Below are 22950 nucleotides of genomic sequence, written 5' to 3'. Positions count from 1 at the left end.
TTACCCCCACTTTTATCATGGTGGGCTGGCTGCATCCTGCAAGTGCATTTGCCATTTTGACCTGAGTTGGCTGATGGATTTTTTCTGGTGATTTTTTTTTTATTTTTTTCTTTGAATTTATGCCCTCGGTGAATCAGTGGAAGAAGCAGTGTGTTTCAGGTATGCATTAAAACACATACACAGGTGTGTCTCTAATTAACTCAAATGTTGACAATGAACCTATCAAAGTCTTCTAAAGACATGACATCATCATATGGGCTTTCTCATATTGGTTAAAAGAATAGTACTCTTAGTGTATGTAAACTTTTGGCTTAGCAGAAAGTAATAAAAATTCATTTGAACATTTTCTCTCTCATTATTCCAGCATTTGGCAAATATAAATAATTTTGGTTCCTAATTGACCGGAAATTAGAAAAGTTGATTCTGATTTCATGTCAAATAGTGAGAAAAACATGCAGATTTGTCTTTTTAGATAGTGTATGTAAACTTCTGGTTTCAACTGCATATTTGTATCGAGTACATGGTGCTTTTCTCTAAATATATTTCAGAAGATGTATTAGTGATACTATGCCAGTTTTGTGGTATAATTTCCTTAAATGGCAAAAAGCACAAATGTCTGTTTAGAGGTTGTCCATTTTCATATATTCCTCTATTTATAAATTAAAAAAAAGTTTTGTGTTTCTGTGCTGCCACCGCGACAGCCGACGGGCTGCTCGGACCCGGATCCGCAGTGGCTCGAGGGGTCTCCGGGTCCGAGGCAGCATCGCGCGGCACCCTCGGTTCCTGTTTCAGGCTGAAGACGAAGGGCGGGGCTTCGGCTTCGAGCCCTTTTCCGAGAAGATGGCGTTTCACGGAAAAAGGGATATTGGATCAAGACTTTCACTTTTCAAGGTGCACGTCACCCAGGTTAGTGGGTCCTGCTCGCATCCTGTTCGTGACGCCAAGTTTTTCCTATAAGGTATGCCGCCCCTGCGACAGCCGATGGGCTGCTTGGACCCGGATCCGCAGTGGCTCGAGGGGTCTCCGGATCCAAGGCGGCGTCGCGTGGCACCCTCGGAAATAAAAGGGGGGACTGTTTGTAGTTTTGGGATAATGTTCGTGACGCCACCCACGGTGTGTGGTAACGTGAGGGACCACCTCTGCCGGTTTTGGGAAGCCCGGGGTCGCTGGTGCGTGGCAGCTTAAGTTGTTAACCCCTCTGTGGGTAGGGGAGTGGTGTCCCGGGGTCCGGTGATGAATGGTGTGGGGAACCCGTCGGGTGCAAGGGGGTAACGTGTACTCGCACAGTCCAAAGTCACTGACGCTGACACCAGGTAAACCAAACTCTTGAGCACTCTGTGGTCCTTGAATGAGCACGCTGGGTTCGTGTCCTCCTGGTGTTGCCTGTTGGCCTGAAGCCTTGTCCCTTGGCATTGTGTGTCTTACGTGTGGATCCCTTACACTTGGAGCGTTTTGGGTCCCACTCACCTGCGTGGCTAGCAGGGTGAGCTTGCTCTCAGGGTTCACGCTTGGGATTTTCTGGACGGTTGTGGGAAGTCCTATCCCCCTCGTTGCGCTAGTACCCCAATTCTGGAGCGGGTGGGGAATGGTTCCTGAAGATTCTGTTCCCGTCAGGTGAATTACTGGGCTGCGTGAAGCTACTTCCCAGCCTAGGATCTGCGTACCCCGTCGTGCCCTGGTCCCTACCTGGTTGTAGCAAAAGGCAGACGGCCTGCTCTCTGTAGCATCACCGTGCTCCCTGCCACTACCCCCTGCGACCGGGGTTCCAGCTTCTTCTGGCCAGGCCAATGTCTGACACCTGGGACGGGTACAGGAGCCCAGCTCCACAGCGTGACCTGGACTGTCACCGCTGTCTCTCCTTCCACCTCCACTCTCCAACTTGACAACTTGACAACGCTACTGCACTGACACTTCTGCCCTCCTTCTACCAGCCCTCAATCTGGGTGGCCCTATTCCCCTCAGGCTGCCCAATGGGTGTTTGGTGGGTGTGGTGCAGAGTGTTCCTCAGGATTTGTGTAAACCTGTTGGTAGCCACCAAGTGACAGGACCCGTAACCAAGGAGGAGCGAGTGCCATGCAGAAGGGCAGATTGCACGACACCCTTGTGATGACCTGATAGGCCAGGGCGTCACATTCCCCCTTGGTTTAACGTGGCTCGTCCGCGAGCCACAGAACACCAAGCATTTATTTATTTATTTATTTATTTATTTTTTTAAAAGGAAGGAAAAAGGGTTAACAAACATTTTTATTTAACCAGGTTCATCCCACACAGGGGAGGTGCATTCTTAAACCATTGCAAACATTTTTTTTTTTTTTTTAAAACTAGAGTTCGTCTGCCACAGGGGACGCCACTGGTTTTGATGGCAGCGGGGACCCAACCTTCCACGTTGCGGTCCCGCCCTGCGACAGTCCAGTCCCAACGTCCCGGATCCCAATAACCCCATACCCAAACAACCTGGTTCCCCTGGAAACCTAGATGGGTCCTTGGGCCAGGTTAAGGTCCCGGGGTGTGCCAGACGACTCAGGTGACACAACGGGTGCTGTTTTTGTACAAGACACAAGTTTATGTTGGTCACGCCAGTCCTGTGACCGTGGTCCATTTTTAATCAACTATAAAATGTAGAAGTCCTTATAAAAACCACACCTAACAGTCCTGTACCATAGTACAACTGTTGTAAATTTAGAGAAAATCTGGTGACTTTCCCATGCAATTAGTGTTTCATTGGTTCTCTCATTTTCTAACATTTTCTATATGAAATTAAATTGTGGAAAATAACAAACGGAAAACACAGATACTGTACCTAACATTTTTACGGTACTGTTAACTCTTGCAGTATTAACATTTTTAACTCTTACATGGCCTGGTACCGCTACCATCGTCACGAATGCAGGGCTGCAGAGGCCGGCATGACTTTGCCATCACTCAAAACATGCCGCTCTACCTCCAGGACACACCAGCCCCACTTTTTCAACTTCTCTTGGTTAGTGCGGGTAGCAATCTCCCGCTGTCGCTGGTTCTGTGTTGCCATCTTCATCTTTAACTTCTGGTGGTGTCATTCCCAGTAGGGGATGTCTCCGTCCGGTCTCAGCTCCCTAGCTGGCTCTGGCTTTAAGTGGACTCGTGCGGCCCCAACAGCCGTCGGGATACCGCGCGGCAGTGGAACCGGTGGACTGGAGGGTCCCAATCCTGCTGCTGTAGACTGGATTACCGACTGCTCCGTAGCCGAGGTTGCAGGGTCCAGGTGCTCCGCCTCTGAGGACGGGCCCGGTGATGTGGCCGGGTCTGGTCTGGCCGGGATCCGGGTGACCGCTGACATGACTAGGACAAGTGTAGACATCGGGACTGCTGCTGGAGCCTCATACAGAAAAGCTGAAGGTTCCGCTGCCGGGATGGGTGATGGCAGCTCGGCATCCGCCGGGAACAGTGTAGGTGACGATGGAGTGGTTGCCGCGAGTGGGGGCGGTCTGGATCCCTCAGCCGCAGTGGCCAGATTAGGGCAATCAACAGGGACTGGGTAACTGCTTACTCTCTCTTCACGTGGGATTTCGATCTCACGGGCTCGCACCGCCATCGCCAGGCTCCTCATCTCTTCCCTCCAGTGGCTCAGTATGAACAGGAACTGCGTCCGCAATCTCCTGCACAGCTGCTCAGTCTATTCTTCTATCCAAGGTGCGGTCCCGGGAACAACACGTTCCGGTGACAAGCTCCGCTCCGCCATTTTTACTCTGCGGGGTCCAGGAACGATATCGCAGGGTCCTGGAGTCCCTGCTTCATCTCCGCTTTTCTTACATGCTGCAACGCCCCTGATCGGGTGGAGGCTGCACTGCCACATTCCCGTCATCTGGAGCCGACATCTTCACGCGCCCCCTTGGCTTTCTCCAAGCACCCTTTCGCACGCTGTGGCCCTCTGGGAACTTCCGGTTCCTGTTTCAGGCTGAAGATGAAGGGCGGGGCTTCGGCTTCGAGCCCTTTTCCGAGAAGATGTCGTTTTTGGCGCGAAAATAGCGGAAAAATGGCGGGCGTCATGAAAAAGGGGATATTGGATCGCGACTTTCACTTTTCAATGCACACGTCACCCAGGTTTGTGGGTCCTGCTCACATTCTGTTCGTGACGCCAAGTTTTTCTTATAAGGTGTGCTGCCCCCGCGACAGCCAATGTGCTGCTCGGACCTGGATCCGCAGTGGCTCGAGGGGTCTCCGGATCTGAGGCAGCGTCGCGCGGCACCCTCGGAAATAAAAGGGGGGACTGTTTGTGGTTTTGGGATAATGTTCGTGACACCACCCACGGTGAGTGGTAACGTGAGTGACCACCGCTGCCGGTTTTGGGAAGCCCGGGGACGCTGATGCGTGGCAGCTTAAGTTGTTAACCTCTCTGTGGGCAGGGGAGTGGTGTCCCGGGGTCCGGTGATGAATGGCGTGGGGAACCCGTCGGGTGCAAGGGGGTAACGTGTACTCGCACAGTCCAGAGTCACTGACGCTGACACCAGGTAAACCAAACTCTTGAGCACTCTGTGGTCCTTGAATGGGCACGCTGGGTTCGTGTCCTCTTGGTGTTTCCTGTTGGCCTGAAGCCTTGTCCCTTGGCACTGTGTGTCCTACTTGTGGATCCCTTACACTTGGAGCGTTTCGGGTCCCGCTCACCTTCGTGGCTAGCAGGGTGAGCTTGCTCTCAGGGTTCATGCTTGGGATTTTCTGGACGGTTGTGGGAAGTCCTATCCCTTTCAATGCGTTAGTATCCCAATTCTGGAGCGGGTGGGGAATGGTTCCTTGAGGTTCCGTTACCGTCGGGTGAATTACTGGGCTGCCTGAAGCTACTTCCCAGCCTAGGGTCCGCGTACCCCGTCGTGCCCTGGTCTCTGCCCGGTTGTAGCACAAGGCAGCTGGCCTGCTCTCTGTAGCAGCACCGTGCTCCCTGCCGCTACCCCCTTAGACCGGGGTTCCAGCTCCTTCTGGCCAGGCCAACGTCTGGCACCTGGGACGGGTACAGGAGCCCAGCTCCACAGCGTGTCCTGGACTGTAACCGCTGTCTCTACTTCCACCTCCTTTCCAACTCAACAACTCGACAACTCTACTGCACTGACACTTCTGCCCTCCTTCTACCAACCCTCCGTCTGGGTGGCCCTATTCCCCTCAGGCTGCCCAATGGGTGTTTGGTGGGAGTGGTGCAGAGTGTTCCTGAGGATTTGTGTAAACCTGTTGGTAGCAACACCAAATGACAGGACCCGTAACCAAGGAGGAGCGGGTACCATGCAGAAGGGCAGATTGCACGGCACCCTTGTGACGACCTGATAGGCCAGGGCGTCACATTTCCTCTTACGAAAGCCCTTGGACAAATAAAATACTATGTGGCACTATGTGGAACATAATAAATGACACCCGACTCAAACTCAGATCAGAGTTTGTTTGGAGACCTGCATCTAGTACAAGCCACTTGGGCAGAAGTGAGGTAAGGTCGGTTAAGACTGCACAATAACTGTGAACAAGCTATCCTAGGAATGTTTGAATTATGATAACCATGCAGTGTAAATAGGTTGTTATAAACTGAGGAACAAGCAAAAAACTCTGTTGTCTGGTGAAATTATATCTTCTGATGCACAAAAGATCATGGTTCTCAGCAGCGCATTGTCATGTATCAAAAGATCCTGTGCTGCCGAGTAAAACGGCAACTTGTGTCAATGCACATCTGAAGTATGGTCGTCAGTTGCAAATGCTCCTCTATACTTGGTTATGTTATGCATAAATGTCAAATGATGGATGAATATTTCATGGAAATCTTGGTTACTATGATAATACATCAGGGTGGAGCATGCATCAAGAGATAGTATAGATAGTATAGCCCATAAGGATGTTTAATGTAAAGGAAAACGGGTCTACTGATTCACAGGCAGCATGAATCAGAGCCCGACATGTTTCTCTTTGAAACACTTCAACATTTCAGACTATTGTCTCCCCCGTTAACTTAGAGATTGTAAGCTTGTAAGCAGGGACCTTACTTCTCCAGTAACTATTGAACTATATGTTACTTTGAGGAAGATGACTGTACGCTGCTGTGAACATAATATATAAATAAAATATTGACGTGGAATACCACCTATGTTTGATAACCAGCACAGGTAAAACAGCCAACTAGGGGCTGCAGCCTTCAGCTGTCTGCTTTACCTTGGCTGTTAATCAAAAATAGAGGACACCCCACTCTGTTTTTTAAAATGATTTCTTTAAATAATTTTGAAAAAGGTGTGGGGTCCCCCTAATTTTGATGACCAGCCAAGGTAAAGCAGACAGATGGGGGCTAGTATTATCAGGTTAGGAAGGCTCATAGTAAGCTGCTCCTTCCTAGCCTTAAAATAGTAGTTCACAACCACCCTTGATGTGGCATATCTATTAGATATGCCAATTCTGGTGCTTTGAATGGCTCTTTCCAATAGCCCCGGTGCTGTGGCAATCGGGATAATACTTTTGATGTTGAGAGTCAGCTGTGAATTGACTTCTGGCATCAAGCACAAGTGTTAGTAATGGATAGGCATCTATCAGACACCCCCATTACTAACCGGGCAAGTGTAGAGTTAAAAAAACACACAGAAAAAAATATTTTTTTTGAATAAAATTCCCCCACCCCATCTTTCACTAATTTATTAATTAAAAATAAATCCTCAAAGTTCTACTGTAATCCAATGGTGTATGACCCTATGATGCCCATTTATTCCTATGGAACTTTATTCTGCGAGCATCCTATTAACAAGACATCGTAGATCACTACCGGTCAGCAGCAGACTTGGAAAGTTAATGTATTTTAGTAATTCAATACGAAAAGGGAAACACATATATTATATAGAGTCATTACACACAGAGTGATCTATTTCAAGTGTTTATTTCTGATAATGTTGATAATTATGGCTTACAGACAATGAAAATCTAAAAGTCATTATCTCAGAAAATTAGAATAATTACCACAAAACACCTGCAAAGGCTTCCTAAGCATTTAAAATTATCCCTTAGTCTGGTTCAGTAAGCTACACAATCATGGGGAAGACTTCTGACTTCAAAGATGTCTAGAAGGTAGTCATTGACACACTCCACAAGGAGGGTAAGTCACAAAAGGTTATTGCTAAAGAACCTGACTGTTCACAGAGTGATGTTTCCAAGCATATTATTGGAAAGTTGAGTGGAAGGAAAACGTGTGGTAGAAAAAGGTGCACAAGCAACTGAGATAACCGCAGCCTTGATATAATTATTAAGAAAAGGCCATTCAATTGTGGGGAGATTCACAAGGAGTGGACTGCTGCTGGAGTCAGTGCTTCCAGAGCAACCACACAGAAACGTATCCAGGACATGAGCTACAACTGTCACATTCCTTGTGTCAAGCTACTCATGACCAATAGACAATGCCAGAAGCATCTTACCTGGGCCAAGGAAAAAATAACTGAACTTGCTCAGTAGTCCAAAGTGTTGTTTCAGATGAAAGTGCAGTTTTGCATTTCATTTGGAAATCAAGGTCCCATAGTCTGGAGGAAGAGTGGAGAGGCCACAATCCAAGCTGCTTGAGGTCTGTGAAGTTTCCACAATCAGTGCCATGTCATCTGCTGGTGTAGGTCCACTGTGTTTTATCTACCAGGAAATTTTACAGCACTTCATGCTACCCTCTGCCGACAAGCTTTCGAGATGGAAATTTCATTTTCCACCACCTTTCCACACTGCCAAAAGTACCAATACCTGGTTTACTAACAGAGTACCACTGTGCTTGATTGGCCCGCAAACTCGCCTGACCTAAACCCTATAGAGAATCTATGGCATATTGTTAACAGGAAGATGAGACACACCAGACCCAACAATGCAGATGAGCTGAAGGCTGCTATCAAATCAACCTGGGTTTCTATAACACCTCAGCAGTGCCACAGGCTGATCGACTCAATGCCACGCCGCATTGATGCAGTAATTCATGCAAAAGTAGCCCCAACCAAGTATTGAGTGCATTTACTGTACAGACTTTTCAGTAGGCGCCAACATTTCTGAGCTTAAAATATTTTTTAAGTTGGTCTTATATAATATTCTAATTTTTCTTAGAAAATGACTTTTAGGTTTCATTGGCTGTAAGCCATAATCATCAACATTAACAGAAATAAACATTTGAAATAGATCACTCTGTGTGTAATGATTATATGTTATATGTGTTTCCCTTTTTTGTATTGAATTACTGAAATAAATTAACTTTTTGATGATATTCTAATTTATTGAGATGCACTTGTAAGAACCAGAAGACTGTACTGTACTGGATGTGTAGGAACACCCCTAACAGACAAATCAGTCTAGACTTCAAATTTCAAGGAAGGAAGGCAGCGACCACAACTATAGTGCAATTTTTCGATCAAAAATATTTTTGATAATGAAAATCTACATAAGCAATCTAATATGAAAAAGTTTGCTGAAACAGTGAAAACTTAGAGATTGTCCCTTTTCAGAAAACTTGATGCCATACTCTAAGCTAGTCATCAAAAAAGAAAAGAAACAGAATATTAATTTCACACCTGTGGGTGCAGCGCCAGCTCTTAAGGCCGCTTTACACGCTAAGACATCGCTAAAGCGATGTTGTTGGGGTCACAGAATTTGTGACGCACATCCGGCCGCTTTAGCGATGTCGTTGCGTGTGACACCTATGAACGATTATAAATCATCGCAAAAACGTGCAAAATCGCTAATCGGTGACATGCCCTCCCTATTCCCAATTATCGTTGCTGCTGCAGGTATGATGTTGTTCGTCGTTCCTGCAGCAGCACACATCGCTATGTGTGACACCGCAGGAATGAGGAACCTCACCTTACCTGCGGCCGCCCGCAATGAGGAAGAAAGGAGGTGAGCGGGATGTTCGTCCCGCTCATCTCCGCCCCTCCGCTTTGATTAGGTGACCGCTTAGTGACGTTGCTGTGACGCCGAACGAACCGCCCCCTTAGAAAAGAGGCGGATCACTGGCCACAGCAAAGTCACTAGGCAGGTAAGTAGTGTGACGGGTCTGCGCGATTTTGTGCGCCACGGACAGCGATTTGCCCGTGACGCACAAACGATGGGGGCGGGTACACAAGCTAACGATCTCGCTAGCAAGATCGTAGCGTGTAAAGCGGCCTTTAGTCACTTTCCTGTTCTCTGTTGTTTGAATGTACATAGAGGTGACATCACATTGACATTGCTGCAGTTGTCTAAAAGAAAGAGAGCTGATGAGCTCACTGATGTAAAGTCACTGCTGCATCCAAACAATAGTAACAGAGGACAAGGTAATTAATAATTATTTTTTTCACAACTAAATTAGAGAGTAAAGGTTTCTGAAAAAGACAATCCTTTAAAGGAAATCTGTCAGCAGGTTTTTGCTATGTAAGCTGAAGCCAGCATACTGCAAGAGGTAACACAGAAAGTTCAGGTATGCCCATCTTTTACAGTCCGATCTTTTCTTTATTTACTATGCTTGTTTAAGCAACAAGACCCTTATCATTACAAAACTAGAAATTTGTTGCCTACATCATGCAGCTCTCAGATAAGGTAGCAAAAACCTGCTGACAGATGCCCTTTATGTATATGCTAGAGAAACTTGCTGCTAACCAGCTTGCAGACAATTGAAATTTTGGTTCACATTACCTTGTCATTCCATTCTGGGGATTCCTCTGTGTGATATAGCATAAACACATCTTCTGAAAAATTCCAAAAATTTGAAAAATTCAAATTCACCAATACCTCTAGACATGGGTATTTTACTATAATCTCAGGTTTTGTGTTGGAATTATGAATACAGTTTTCTCCGTCTTTAAAAGCAGCTTGAACAAGGGTGCAATTACTTTTTTCAGTCCAGACACTGTGAAAATAATAATCAAATTAGGTTTTGTTATTTCAGAAGTAAGACATTAATTTGTGCAAAGCAGCTCAGATAACATATTACACATTTTCTACTGTTAGATTTAATAGTTTACCAGATTAAAAAAAAAAACATATTACTTTAAAAGACCTAGCAGCTTGGTATAGGAAGGTACTATATAAAAAATTTGTGTTCCCATGACTTGTAGTCAGATGAAGTAAAAGTTAGGTAACGTGTGATTGAGCAGGGTCAGAAAGTCAGCTCAGCTATGAGTCAAGTGACCTCCTTGGGCCTACTACGATAATAGAGCCTGAGGACAGTTTTAGGCTATGTGCGCACAGTGTGTTTTTCGCGGCGTGTTTGCGCGTTTTTCGGGTGCGTTTTTGGCCTCAAAACTGCAGGACTTTGCTTCCCCAGCAAAGTCTATGAGTTTTCATTTTTGCTGTCCGCACACATCTGTTTTTTTTCAGCTGCGTTTTTGTGGTGCCACAAAAACGCAGCATGTCAATTATTCCCGCGTTTTTCACTGCGCTTTTCATCCATTGAGTGCAATGGGATGTTGAAAGACGCAATGAGAAACGCAAATTGCAAATATAGCTGCGTTTTGGTGCGTTTTGGTGCGTTTCTATGACCAGAAACGCAGCTATAAACGCAGGAGGTGGGTAGTAAAGTGACGTGTACAGGAAGAGGATTCCTTCTGTCAGTAAACACAGAAGCGTGAATCCTCCCGGTACCGTCACCGCCGCTTCCACCTCCGGTCCTGTGCATGTCTGCTGCCGTGCGGCGCCATGTACGGGCAGGAGGTGGAAGCGGCAATCAAAAGTGAACAGTAGAAAGAAAAAAAAGTTATACTCACCTGTCTGCAGACTCCCGGTGCCATGCCCGCTCCCAGATCCTCCTACCGGTACCGCCGCTCCGGGTGTGTGCAGTCTCCCCGGGTACGTATGCCTGCAGGATGCAGGACCTGGCGATGGATCACCTGATTCAGTCACCTGACGCATCAGGTAATCGTAAGTATCGCGGTGACGCGGGCGCCCGGCCGGCTATCAGCTGATCCTGCCGTCAAGAGACTTCATCCCTGATTACCGGCAGCTGCTGCAGCGATCGGACAGGATCAGACTCCCGCCCCATCGCTGCAGGAGCTGCCGGTAATCAGCACATAAGTGAGTATTTTTTTTTTTTTTTTTACACCGATGCTTCAGCTGATTGTATAATCGGCTTTTATACAATCAGCTGAAGTGTGATGTGCTTCAGCCCCTAGAACCTGACACATCATCTGATCGCTCTGCCTTCCAGCAAACCCATCACATGATATTGGATCCGGATTGGACGGCGCGGGACCCTTGACCCAGGATTACTGCGGAGGGGGGTGCTTTATTTCAATAAAGATGGAGTCACTAATTGTGTTGTGTTTTATTTCTAATAAAAATATTTTTCTGTGTGTTGTGTTTTTTTTTTATCTTTACTAGAAATTCATGGTGGCCATGTCTAATATTGGCGTGACACCATGAATTTCGGGCTTAGGGCCAGCTATACAGCTAGCCCTAACCCCATTATTACCCAGCGAGCCACCCGGCATCAGGGCAGCTGGAAGAGTTGGATACAGCGCCAGAAGATGGCGCTTCTATGAAAGCGCCATTTTCTGGGGTGGCTGCGGGACTGCAATTCACAGCGAGGGTGCCCAGAAAGCATGGGCACCCTGCACTGTGGATTCCAATCCCCAGCTGCCTAGTTGTACCCGGCTGGACACAAAAATTAGGCGAAGCTCACGTCATTTTTTTTTTAATTATTTCATGAAATTCATGAAATAATTAAAAAAAAAGGGCTTCTCTATATTTTTGGTTCCCAGCCGGGTACAAATAGGCAGCTGGGGGTTGGGGGCAGCCCGTACCTGCCTGCTGTACCCGGCTAGCATACAAAAATATGGCGAAGCCCACGTCATTTTTTTTTTTGGGGGGGGCAAAGAAATCCTGCATACAGTCCTGGAAGGAGGATGCTGAGCCTTGTAGTTCGACAGCTGCTGTCTGCTCTCCTGCATACACTATTGGATGGAGGATGCTGAGCCTTGCAGTTCTGCAGCTGCTGTCTGCTCTCCTGCATACACTATTGGATGGAGGATGCTAAGCCTTGTAGGTCTGCTCCCCCTGACTCTCCCTCCAGCATACAGTCCTGGATGGAGCATGCTGAGCCTTGTAGTTCTGCAGCTGCTGTCTGCTCTCCTGCATGCACTATTGGAGGGAGTATGCTGAGACTTGTAGTTCTGCAGCTGTCTGCTCTCCTGCATACATTAGTGGAGAATGAAGAACATATTGAAGAAGGAAATGACATCAGACCTTTTTTTTTTGTTCACTGATAAAAAACGCATAAAGACGCAGTGAGCAAAAACGCAGCAAAACGCAGCAAACGCACGCGTTTTTTGCCGCTTTTTTTGACGCGGGTGCGTTTTTGTGTGTTTTTTGCCGCAAAAAACGCACAAAAACGCAGCGTCAAAAAAACGCAGTGTGTGAACCTAGCCTTATAGTGATGTGGCTCTGAAATGGTGAGTGGTTAAGAAGCCTTCATTTGTGAATACCTTTTGGCAGCTTCCAAAGTGGAGGAGCAGCCTGACCTAAATTCTTACTTTATCAAATGCTTTCCCTTCGAGTCATAAAACCATAGAATGATATAGTTGCAAGGGATCTCCAGGGCCATCATGTCCAACCCCTTGCTAGAGAATAAATAAACCAATAAACCATCACAGACAGATGTCTGTACATCTTCTGTTTGAAGACTTCTTTTGAATGAGAATTCACCGCCTCTTGTGGCAGCCTGTTCCACTTATTGATCACCCTCACTGTCAAAAGAGTTTTCTAATATGTTATATGCATCTTGTCCATTTCAGTTTCATTCCACCGCTTCTTGTGTTTCTATGTGCAATTGAGAATAAGGATGATCTCTCTACACTGTGACAAGCCTTCAGCTGTAGACAGCTATCTATTAGGTCTGCTCTCAGGCTTCTTTTTTGCAAGCTAAACATTCGCAGGTCCTTTAAAGTGCACCAATCACCAGGATTTTCCTATGTAAACTAAAGTCAGTGCTATACTGGCACTATCATGCTGATTCTATACATACATTTAGTGGTCAGCTAGGATGTATAGGTTTTGAAACACAAGCAAGTAAAGCTTGTAAAATGAACAGCTTTTTGAGTGGCAGCAGCTGCTGATCAGCTGATAAGTGGGGTGGGCTTTCATAGTGATTTCCACCCCCTGCCTGTTGTTCCTCACCCTATCTGTTATTTATACTAATTCTTTCATTGAATAATTTTACTAAGGGGTACTTCACACACAGCGAGATCGCTACTGAGATTGCTCCTGAGTTACGTTTTTTGTGACCTCATTAGCGATCTCGCTGTGTGTGACACTGAGCAGCGATCTGGCCCCTGCTGTGAGATCGCTGCTCGTTACACACAGTGCTGGTTCGTTTTTTTATTGTTGCTCTCCCGCTGATAAGCACACATCGCTGTGTGTGACAGCAAGAGAGCAACAATCCTGAATGTGCAGGGAGCAGGAGCCGGCGTCTGACAGCCTGCGGTAAGCTGTAACCAAGGTACACATCGGGTAACCAAGGTGGTTACCTGATAGTTACCTTCGTTACCAGCCTCCGCAGCTCTCACGCTGCCAGTGCCGGCTCCTGCTCCCTGCACACGCTAAGTTAAGCGGTGTGAGCTGGTAACTAAGGTAAACATCGGGTAACCATACCCGATGTTTACCTTAGTTACCAGTGTCCGCAGCTTCCAGACGCCGGCTCCGTGCAAGCGCAGCGTCGCTTGCACGTCGCTGCTGGCTGGGGGCTGGTCACTGGTCGCTGGTGAGATCTGCCTGTTTGACAGCTCACCAGCGACCATGTAGCGATGCAGCAGCGATCCTGACCAGGTCAGATCGCTGGTCGGATCGCTGCTGCATCGCTAAAGTGTGAAGGTACCCTAAGTGACTAGAAGGACCTGTGCTGATGTCATACTCATGTGACCAGAAGGGGAGGGGTCTCAGCCAACAGAAAAACAATGTTGATTCCTGGTATCAACTATGTTGTCTGAGGCCCCGCCCCTTCTGGCCACATGGTATGACATCAGCACAGGTCCATCTAGTCACTTAGTAAAATGATTCTATCATAGAAGTAGCATAAATAACATATAGAATAGGAACAACAACAGGCAGGGGGAGGGGATAACTATGAATACCCACCCCAGCTATCAGCTGATTGGCAGCTGTTGTTATTCAAAAGGCTGCTCATTTTACAAATTTTACTTGCTTGTGTTTCAAAACCTATACATTAGAGCTGACAACTAAAGGGATGTATAGAATCAGCATGATAGTGCCAGTATAGCACTGGCTTTAGGTTATATAGGAAAATCCTGGTGATTGGTGTGCTTTAACCGTTCCATGTAGTACATTGTTTGCCATCCCCATCCCCATCACCATCCTGGTAGCTCTTCTCGGAACTTGCTCCAGTTTTGACATGTCTTTCTTTCTTTCTAAACTTTGGTTTACCAGTGACTCTGAGTGTGAATTAATCGTGAGTACACCAGTGCCATCCGGGCACGACACCGCACCGCAGCACGGCACCCTGCACCCAGACAACAACATCGTCGCCCATCCCGCCGGGCCCCGGGACACACCGCCCCTACCCACGGAGGGGCTAACATCCAGGCTGCGCCTTCAACACCGATCCCGGGAGCCACCTTCACTCCAGCCGCAGCGGTGGTGCATCCCGTCACCACGCCCCGTACAACGACAACGCGGACCTCGTCCCACACCACCACCCTACTGCCTCCCCTTAACAGAGCGACGTGGCCCACGGTCCGGAGGCGGTTGAGCCACCGACAACCCAAGCCCGGACCTCAAGCGGCTCGGCCCGGCCAGTGGAGCGGCCGAGCCCCTCTCAGGGCGGTACACACATAGTAATCCAGATGATCTCTGACTAAAGGTATTTGTGGCGAGGTAGCATGGCCAGTAATAGTGGTGCTGTGGGCCTAATATTGTAGCAAATACAAAATACAACACTCCTGGGCTGGTGTGGTGTCCGGATAGGACTCAACTCTGTAGTACAAACAAAACAAAGAATCCAGCACTCAAACTTTGCACAAGTGAGTCAATAAGTTAAATGCGGTAAAAATGGTGTACAACGTGACGTTTTGGTTTCAGAGAAACCTTCTTCAGCACTGCTAGCGATCATATCACCTTTCCCACAGCGCTCTCTCCTTCTGCACCCAGCGTGCTATCCGGCCTGCACTGCATCCAGCCCTGGGTCACTCCCATTGACCTGCAGTAGTCTATTTCTTGCTTGACATTCCTGACAGTGTACGTTTGAGGAAGGTTTCTCTGAAACCGAAGCATCACGTTATTGTACACCATTTTTGCCACATTAAAATTAGTGACTCGCTCACGCAAAATTTGATAGCTGGATTCTTTGTTTTATTCCCTTTATTGTAACACTTGTGGACTTTGGCGGCAAGCTCTACTGTCAACTGAGGCAATAATTTATCCTATAATGTGTGGTAGACAACAAGAACATCTGTGGCCTACACATGCAGACATACTGAGAGTGAGTATATGTGTCCACTGATGTTGTCTGCTTCAGTGAGAACACATTACTGAATGAACTATGGATCAGGCTACTGGGTTTCATGCCGACCAGAATTACTACTTAAAGTGGTGTTACAGGAAAGAAGAAGATTAATAAATAAAATAAATACATTTAATATAGATTAATAATGGGAAATAATTATGCGAGGAAAGAGGACATGGAAGGGTGGTATGAGACAAGATGCAGGCTATGGGAGGTGTTATTTTGTACTGAGTGTAATATCTGCTTGTATGACGTCTTATAAGATATGTCGCCCCTTCCGTCCTCCTTAGTCCTCATAACTTTCTCATCACTATTAACCAGAGATGGCAGGAGAGCATTTCTCTACACTAGAGACCAAAAGTTTTGAAACTGAAGCAAATGTTGGTTTTCACAAAGTTTGTAGATTCATTGTTTTTAGACCTTTTAGCCAGATATTTCTTTGGTTACTGACATGCAATCATGCCTCCCAATTTTGCAAGAACAGAAAGAAGGACAAATTATTGTTGACCACGTTGACCGTGCCCCTAGCCATGTCTCAAGCCATTTGCCATTTCTTTCTACCCTGGCAGGACGATGGCAGTGAGGACCATTTAGCAGATGGCTGGGACTGCAGAAAGTAGACCCAAATCCAGGACTGTCCACTTTAATGAGGGTGGTTGGGACTAGAGATGAGTGGATTGATTCATTGGACTTCAGTCGAGCATCCAAATCGGTGGTAGCTGAAGGCTGGATAGGAGCAGGGGTGGGATTCAAATTTTTAACAACAGGTTCTCTGTAAACCCCGCCCATTTGAAAACCACACCCTTTCTGTAACCACACCCATTGTGTTAGCCACACCCATTTGCATGCACTTTCCTCAACCAAAAAATACAAGTAATTTAAATTATAATCTCTTTCCCCTTATTCCCCTCCTCTACAGTCACTCTCCTGTCCAGCACCAGTTGTTCCAGTCATTGTCACTCTTATTGTATTAAACAGTTTTTCTACAGTTTTTAAAAATTATTACTAAAGAAGCCCTGCTAAAATTAGAATGGACGACCTTCCCCATACAGATCCCATCCCATTTAGCTCCTTTCCCCCAACAGATCCTATCCCATGTGGCTCCTTTCCCCCAACAGATCCCATCCTATGTGGTCTCTTGCCCCCTGCAGATCCCATCCCATTATGGCCCCTTTCCCCTGCAGATCCTGTCCCATTATGGCCCCTTTCCCCCTGCCGGTCCCGTCCCATTATGGCCCCTTTCCCCCTGCAGATCCCATCCCACTATGGCCCCTTTCCCCCTGCAGATCCCATCCCATTATGGCCTCTTTCCCCCTGCAGATCCCATCCCATTATGGCCCCTTTTCCCCTGCAGATCCCATCCCTTTATGGCCCCTTTCCCCCTGCAGATCCCATCCCATTATGGCCCCTTTCTTCATGCAAATACTATCCTTGTATGGCCTCCTCTCCCCATATAGCCACATATAGCTCCCCTCTTATGTGGCCACCTCTCCCCATATAGCCACATATAGCTCTGCTCTTATATGGCCTCCTCTCCCCATATAGCCACATATAGCTCCCCTCTTATGTGGCCCCTTATCCCCATATAACGCTTCCTTCTTCTGTGGCCCCTCTTCCCATATAGCGCTCCCCTCTTATGCGGCCCCTCTCCCCATATAGTGCTCCCCTCTTATGTGGCCCCTCTCCCCATATATCGCTCCCCTCTTATGTGGCCCCTCTCCCTATATAGCGCTCCCCTCTTATGCGGTCCCTCTCCCTGCATCTTCGGCTCACTGAGCGCTTACCTGCAGCGGCGGCCTCTCCTGTGTCTCCCGTCCTCCTCCGCAGCTCTCTGCACGCTGACGCTGACAGACGGCAGGAGGAGAAGCTTCCTCCTCTCACTGCCGTGACCTCTGCAGCGTCATTGCGTTGCTGCACTCCCCGGGTCAGGAGCAGACAAGCTCCACTGAACCAGGAAGTGCGGCGCGGAGGTACGGGCATTCATTTGTGCTAGTGTCTTAAAGAGACACTAACACAAGTGAATACAGGGAACCGGATCGCCAGAGCTGTTTCTTGCCGGTTCTGGGAACCGGCTGCTATTTTAACAACCGGTTCTCCAGAACCGAACAGAACCAGCTGAATCCCACCCCTGGATAGGAGGCTATGAATCTTTTACCTTCTGTCGTCCCTGACTCAGCATAAGATTGTAAAGGACTGGTGCAACATAATCTGGGCTTCATGCTCATCTCTAGTTAGGACCTATGGATTTATTTTTTGTTCAGTCATTCCTAGTCTGAGCAGCCAGGACTTTCTCATCTTTATATAGCTTCACTATATGACATTTGACTTTTTATGTGTATGTAAGTGTGGTGCCCCTGAGGCTTCCGTCGCCACAGAGAAATTGCACCTCAGCCAGAGGTGTGATGTCCCATCCTGGGTAAGGAAGGGGGTAAACGCCGGTCCATAGACAAATTCACACTACACCGATTGTTAGTCACACCCAGGGACAGGGGATAGTGGCAGCTACCCCCCCATGCTGCATGCTGGGGGGGCCGTAAGACCCATCCCTTCTCCCATAGGGTGGGGTCTAGCAACTGGGAAGGTGGGAGGAGCCATCAGAAGGTAGAGCAGAGAGAGGAAGGTCAAGTTGAGTCAGATTGAGTGAGGAGAGCTGAGAGGAGGGAGTGAGACGTTGGAGAGAGAAGGAGAGAGAGCTTGAAACCTCAGAACAGCAAGAGAAAGTGAAGCTTCCTGGTGGAGACCCTGGGGCCCAGCTACGCCCAGGTGACACCACAGCAGTGAACTACAGAAAGGATTCCAGGGCCACTGCAAGGCTTTCAAGCTTGTGGCCTGTTCCACTAAGTCATCGGGTGGAGGGATCAGGCTGCATACAGGGAACGGTCCCTAGAAAGTGGAGGAAGGGAAGTCATTTTCCAAAAGTGAACACCGAGGCCCACGGTGGTTGCCAGTGTGGCGCCCTGGACTTGCCAGGTCGTCACAGATAACAAACAAACACCCCACCCCCATTAGACAGGGACACCAGCCAAACACAAAACCCTTGTTGCCTCCCTCCAGTGTCTGATGTCCACACCAGGTGGGGCGGAGCCAAGCGGTTGGCCCCACCCACCGAGGAGTTCACAGGCCTGGAGGCGGGAAAAGTGTGAGATAGAGTTTGGACTTTGAAGTGAGAGGAGTGAGCACTTGGGTGTCTGGGTTTGTGGCCCAGGCACTGACAGCAAGGTTGGCAGACGGTGGTGGCCGTCTGCAGGAGTGGTGAAGCAACGCGGAACCGTAGGACTGGGGTCGGGCGTTGGCCCGCCGGTACCGACTGAGGAGCGAAGTGAAGCCAGCACACACAGGCAGGGCCATCGGACCCCAACCAGGCTTGGAGCCGCCGACAATAGTCAAATCCGAATGTGACCGGAACCCCAGGGGTTTCCTAACAGCAAAAGTCCCGATTGAAGGCAACCGCCCACACCGTGAGCGTATACAGCTACCGCCTAAGGCTAGAGACCCAAGGGCCAGTGCCTGCGGGCAAACGGGCTCCTCCGGTACCCATACACCGGGGAGCGGACTACCGTTGGGGATCCATAGTAGTCAAATGAGAACATCAAGGTGCAGGGAAAGACAGCCGCCATCACTTGTCCAGGGAGAGACACAGCAGCCGGCTGCGGGACCCATCCATCCAGCCGTTTGGTTTACCGAGGACTTTGTGCATCTCTTACTGAGTGAGTACACCCGTGCCATCCGGCACCGCGCCTCGCTGTCCCTGCAACCCTGCACCTTACCAACTCTGCCTCCCCGTCAAATCATCGGGCCCCGGGACCACCGACCCCTACCCACGGAGGGGGAAAACAACATCCCAGCTGCTCCCTACCATCGCTCCTGGGATCCCCGTCACCAGCAGCGGTGGTGCCCATCTTCACCACGACCCGTGGGTGGCGTCACGGACTAAATCCCCCAAACCAACCACCCTTTTCACTCACGGGCGAGGAGCGCCGCTCCAGTCCCCGGATCCGGCCCACCGCTCGAGCCACCGAGCAGCAGCCGCACTAGCGCCGGACCCGAGCGTTAACGAGAGTGCAGCAGCGGCGGCGTCCTCCCCGCCCACGACAACTTGGCATCACAAACAGGATTGAACCCCTCTACTTACCAGTAGAAGTGCGTCTTGTAATCTCCGCCAGCGGTGTCCGGCCGAAAATTTTGAAGCGCCGCCATCTTGGCGTGAAAATCTTCCGCTCGAGCGTCTTCTCCGAGCAGGGAAGGCGCGAAAGCGAAGCCCCGCCCCCAACAAACGGAAGTGCTGAAGAGAACCAAGGGGGGGTGGGTGTGTGTCTGCCTAATGTAGCTGAGGCTATAAAAGCGGGGACCCCAGGACTCTGCAAACAATTGGTTCCTGGAACACGGCCACGCAAGATGTCCCGTCCGTCTGACACCGCGGAAATCCCCGAGCCCACGCCAGGAACAGCGGCGTGGGTGGAAGCCCGGACTGCACAGATGTGCTGCCACCTCCAAGCCCAGGTCCGGTTCTTGATGGAGCGCTGGGTGGTTGAGATGGAGGAAGTGGCAGCGGCTGTGCGGAGACGCGAGGTGGAGGCAGAGTTGGAGGAGCGGGTAAGCGACCCACGCCCCTGTGTCCGAGAAGGACCAGCCGCTGCGGCTGAGTGGCCCGGCCTGCGCCCGCTCACCCTCCTGCCTCCCCCGCCATCCATACCGGTTGCTGTCGCCCCTCTGCTCGGTCCGCTACCCCGAACACCGGTAGCGGAAGCCAACCCGTCCGCCCTAGAGGACCAGCCCGGGGGCGTTGTTCGGGAACGGCCTGTGTCCCTCCCGCTTTCGTGGAAGGCCCCGCGGGAAATAGCCATCCGAAATGAGAAGCCGTCGGCCCCAAAAGTGGCCGCACCCGAGACCGTCCCGGCTCCGGCAGTCCGCCCAGCCATGGAAGAACCGGCCGCTGCAGGCCCGAAGGCCCAACCGGTGAGGCTAACTGACCCTGAATTCCCCACCTCGGCTGAGGCTGCGCCAGGCCGCCACTGCCAAGCAGCAGTACAAGCCACGACACCGCAGGACCCCCACGAAAGAGAACCGGTAGTGGCCGGTGTGGGTGCGGTCCAGCGGGGCCCAACCCGGGCGCAGGGGTCTGCCAACACCCCTTATTGGGGCAGGGAGCCAAACCCGTTGGGCCGGGAGATTGCCGCCATGGAGCAGCAGAGGGCTGAAGTGATGGCGAGGGTGATCAGAGAGAAGGATGCACTCCGCCATGCCACTTTTCGGGTTCGGGGCCCGGTGTACAAGGGCCAAGTCCGGCAGTTTGACCAACGGAGGGGGTTCGGCTTCATCTATGAGCCGGGCCTGGAGGCCGAAGTATTTGTGGCCCGCCGCGATGTCAATTCACACCCCCCCATGGGCCATCCAGGTCGTGATCTGTTGCCGGCGACCTGGTGACTTACACCCGCCACTGTGGGGAGAGGGGCTGGTTCGCCCTGGACGTCAAGCAGAGGAAGAGACGCAGTGAGCAGATGCGGCCCCAGCCCCCTCCTCCTCCACCAAGCCATCCGGATGTGGAGCTAGAAGAGGTCCTGGAGGAGTACGACCTCAAGTAGTGGCAGCGGTCCGCCATTGCAAGCAGTTGTCCCCCGTTGGGACCCTCAACAGTTTAATTGAATGACAGTAATCAACCGTCACCTTCACCTGATTGACTATGTGATTATCCCGGCCGTTGCCGGCAAGTTGTCCCCGGAGGGACTTTCTGTGTGTTTGTACCACCTGCATGAGAGACTACTCATGGACATGGCCAAGAACTGGCAGGCCACTCAATAACTGGTGGGCATGCAAATAATTTTATGGGATGGAAGCCGTTGCCGCCTCCGGAGAGGCAGATTGAAGGAAGGGCCCGCAGCAGAGCAGGCTGGGGCCCGGCCACCACCAGGACTGGTGGCCATCCTCCAGGGGTCAGGGGTCCCCCAAAGACGTGGGGTCCCCTGAAATGACAGCCGGGTGCGAGTTACCATACCCGTTCCCGCTCGGGCAGCCTGAACCTGGACTGGGGTCAAGGGGTGCTGCCCACTTCTTAGGCGCAGCATCAGGGCTAGGTTGCTTGGGTGGGAGAGCGGAAGACATCCGTCCGTCTGTTATTATTAAAAATGTTTTTGTTTTATATGTGCAACATTTAAGTGTCCTCACAAAAATGCTTACATGTTCAAAATGTTTACATGGTAATTTATATTTTTACAGTTTTGAAAAAAAAATAAAATCGGTGATGGACGGGCAGCCCGCGGACGGTCTGCATTTCACCTCGCTGTCCCTGCAACCCTGCACCTTACCAACTCTGCCTCCCCGTCAAATCATCGGGCCACCAGCCCCATACAGCAGCGGCGGCCTAATAGCCGCAAACCACAGGTGGCGTCACGAATACAAACTTTAATAATCACCCCCAACACAGCAGCCATATTAGTTGACCTCGCCAGGGTCACAGAGTCGGGCCCCGCCACCACTGACTACCCCCCGGACTAATCCGGCCCGGCACCGGGTGTCCCAAAGCCCTGGGGTGGGCGAGTCAACCTTGGCGTCATGAACAGAATTTCGTGCCCGGTCCCACCGGGTACTGTGCGCCTTGAAAAACTGTGCTTAAAGACTGTATTACTGTAAAAACTGCCGCCATTGAGACTGCTGAGCGCGGGAAGAAGCGGGGCGTGCCTGAAGAAAGAGCGCGAAAATAGGCCCTACCCCCTTGGTCTTGCAGAAGAGCGTGAAGCTAAGCCCGCTATGCAGAGCGGAGGAAAAAAATAAATGGCGCATAGAGAAACTGAACGGCTGGCAAAGTGATCCTAAATGCCAGACCAGAAGACTGCCAGAATGCACTGGATCATAGGCGGGGTAGTGCCGGCCGTGGGCTGGGTGCCAGTCTGGCGCCAGGCGCTGGTGCAGCCCCCGGCCCCGCCTTCAGGAAGGGAAAGGGTGCAGCCGAGTGGCGTGGTCGAGCATCCAAACAGTGCTGAGACGAGCAGTCACCAGGCGAGCAGCATGGCGGAGAAGCTGCAGCCAGGCACCCCAGCAACCAAGAGAATGGACCCCGAGCTGAACTTTTTCCGGGAAGAAGTGGAGCTCCTCACCCGGAGGCTGAGCTCCCTGCAAGCGGAGGTGGACCGGTGGGTGGACGACAGAGAAAGGAGGGTGAGTGCCAAGGAAGACTGGGCGGCACCCGAGGTCGTGGGCCACCAAGAGCAGGCCGCAGTGCTAAACCCGGGTAAGCCGCATGCCGCCCCTACCTGCCCAAGCTCCTGGTCCTTCGAGGTGCCATCGCGAAGCCCCCCGAGGTCCCCGCCAACAGCTCCGAGGCAGGAGAGAGCACCGCTGACCCCGGCAGCGAGGATGATTCCCCAGGCAGCGCGGGCCCCGAGCACCTGGTGGGCCCCTTGCCGAGCCCTCCCACTGGCTTACCTGGTATATCCTCGCCAGGGGTAAACTGGGCCACCGCACCCGTCAGAGATGGGAGACTTCTACTTCCAATCCCCCTCACCGCGACCCCGCTA

General features: G+C 50.3%; 2 protein-coding genes across 3 annotated transcripts in view; one reads left to right on the top strand and one right to left on the bottom strand.

Annotated features, from left to right (window-relative positions):
• The window catches only part of KCNIP1 (potassium voltage-gated channel interacting protein 1), a 916677-nt gene that overhangs the window by 239540 nt on the left and 654187 nt on the right, over positions 1 to 22950 (top strand). The window lies entirely within an intron of this gene.
• KCNMB1 (potassium calcium-activated channel subfamily M regulatory beta subunit 1) overlaps positions 1 to 22950 on the bottom strand; it is a 132803-nt gene that overhangs the window by 34253 nt on the left and 75600 nt on the right. For both annotated transcript variants that reach the window (XM_075344502.1, XM_075344501.1), the window contains exon 3: positions 9622 to 9835. In XM_075344502.1, coding sequence (XP_075200617.1) covers positions 9622 to 9835 — 214 coding nt within the window. The remainder of the gene's footprint in view (positions 1 to 9621; positions 9836 to 22950) is intronic.

The sequence above is a fragment of the Anomaloglossus baeobatrachus genome, chromosome 4 (assembly GCF_048569485.1).
Source record: "Anomaloglossus baeobatrachus isolate aAnoBae1 chromosome 4, aAnoBae1.hap1, whole genome shotgun sequence".
Classification (NCBI taxonomy): domain Eukaryota; kingdom Metazoa; phylum Chordata; class Amphibia; order Anura; family Aromobatidae; genus Anomaloglossus; species Anomaloglossus baeobatrachus.
Note: the sequence above shows the minus strand (reverse complement) of the source record. Positions and strands in the feature narration are given on the sequence as shown.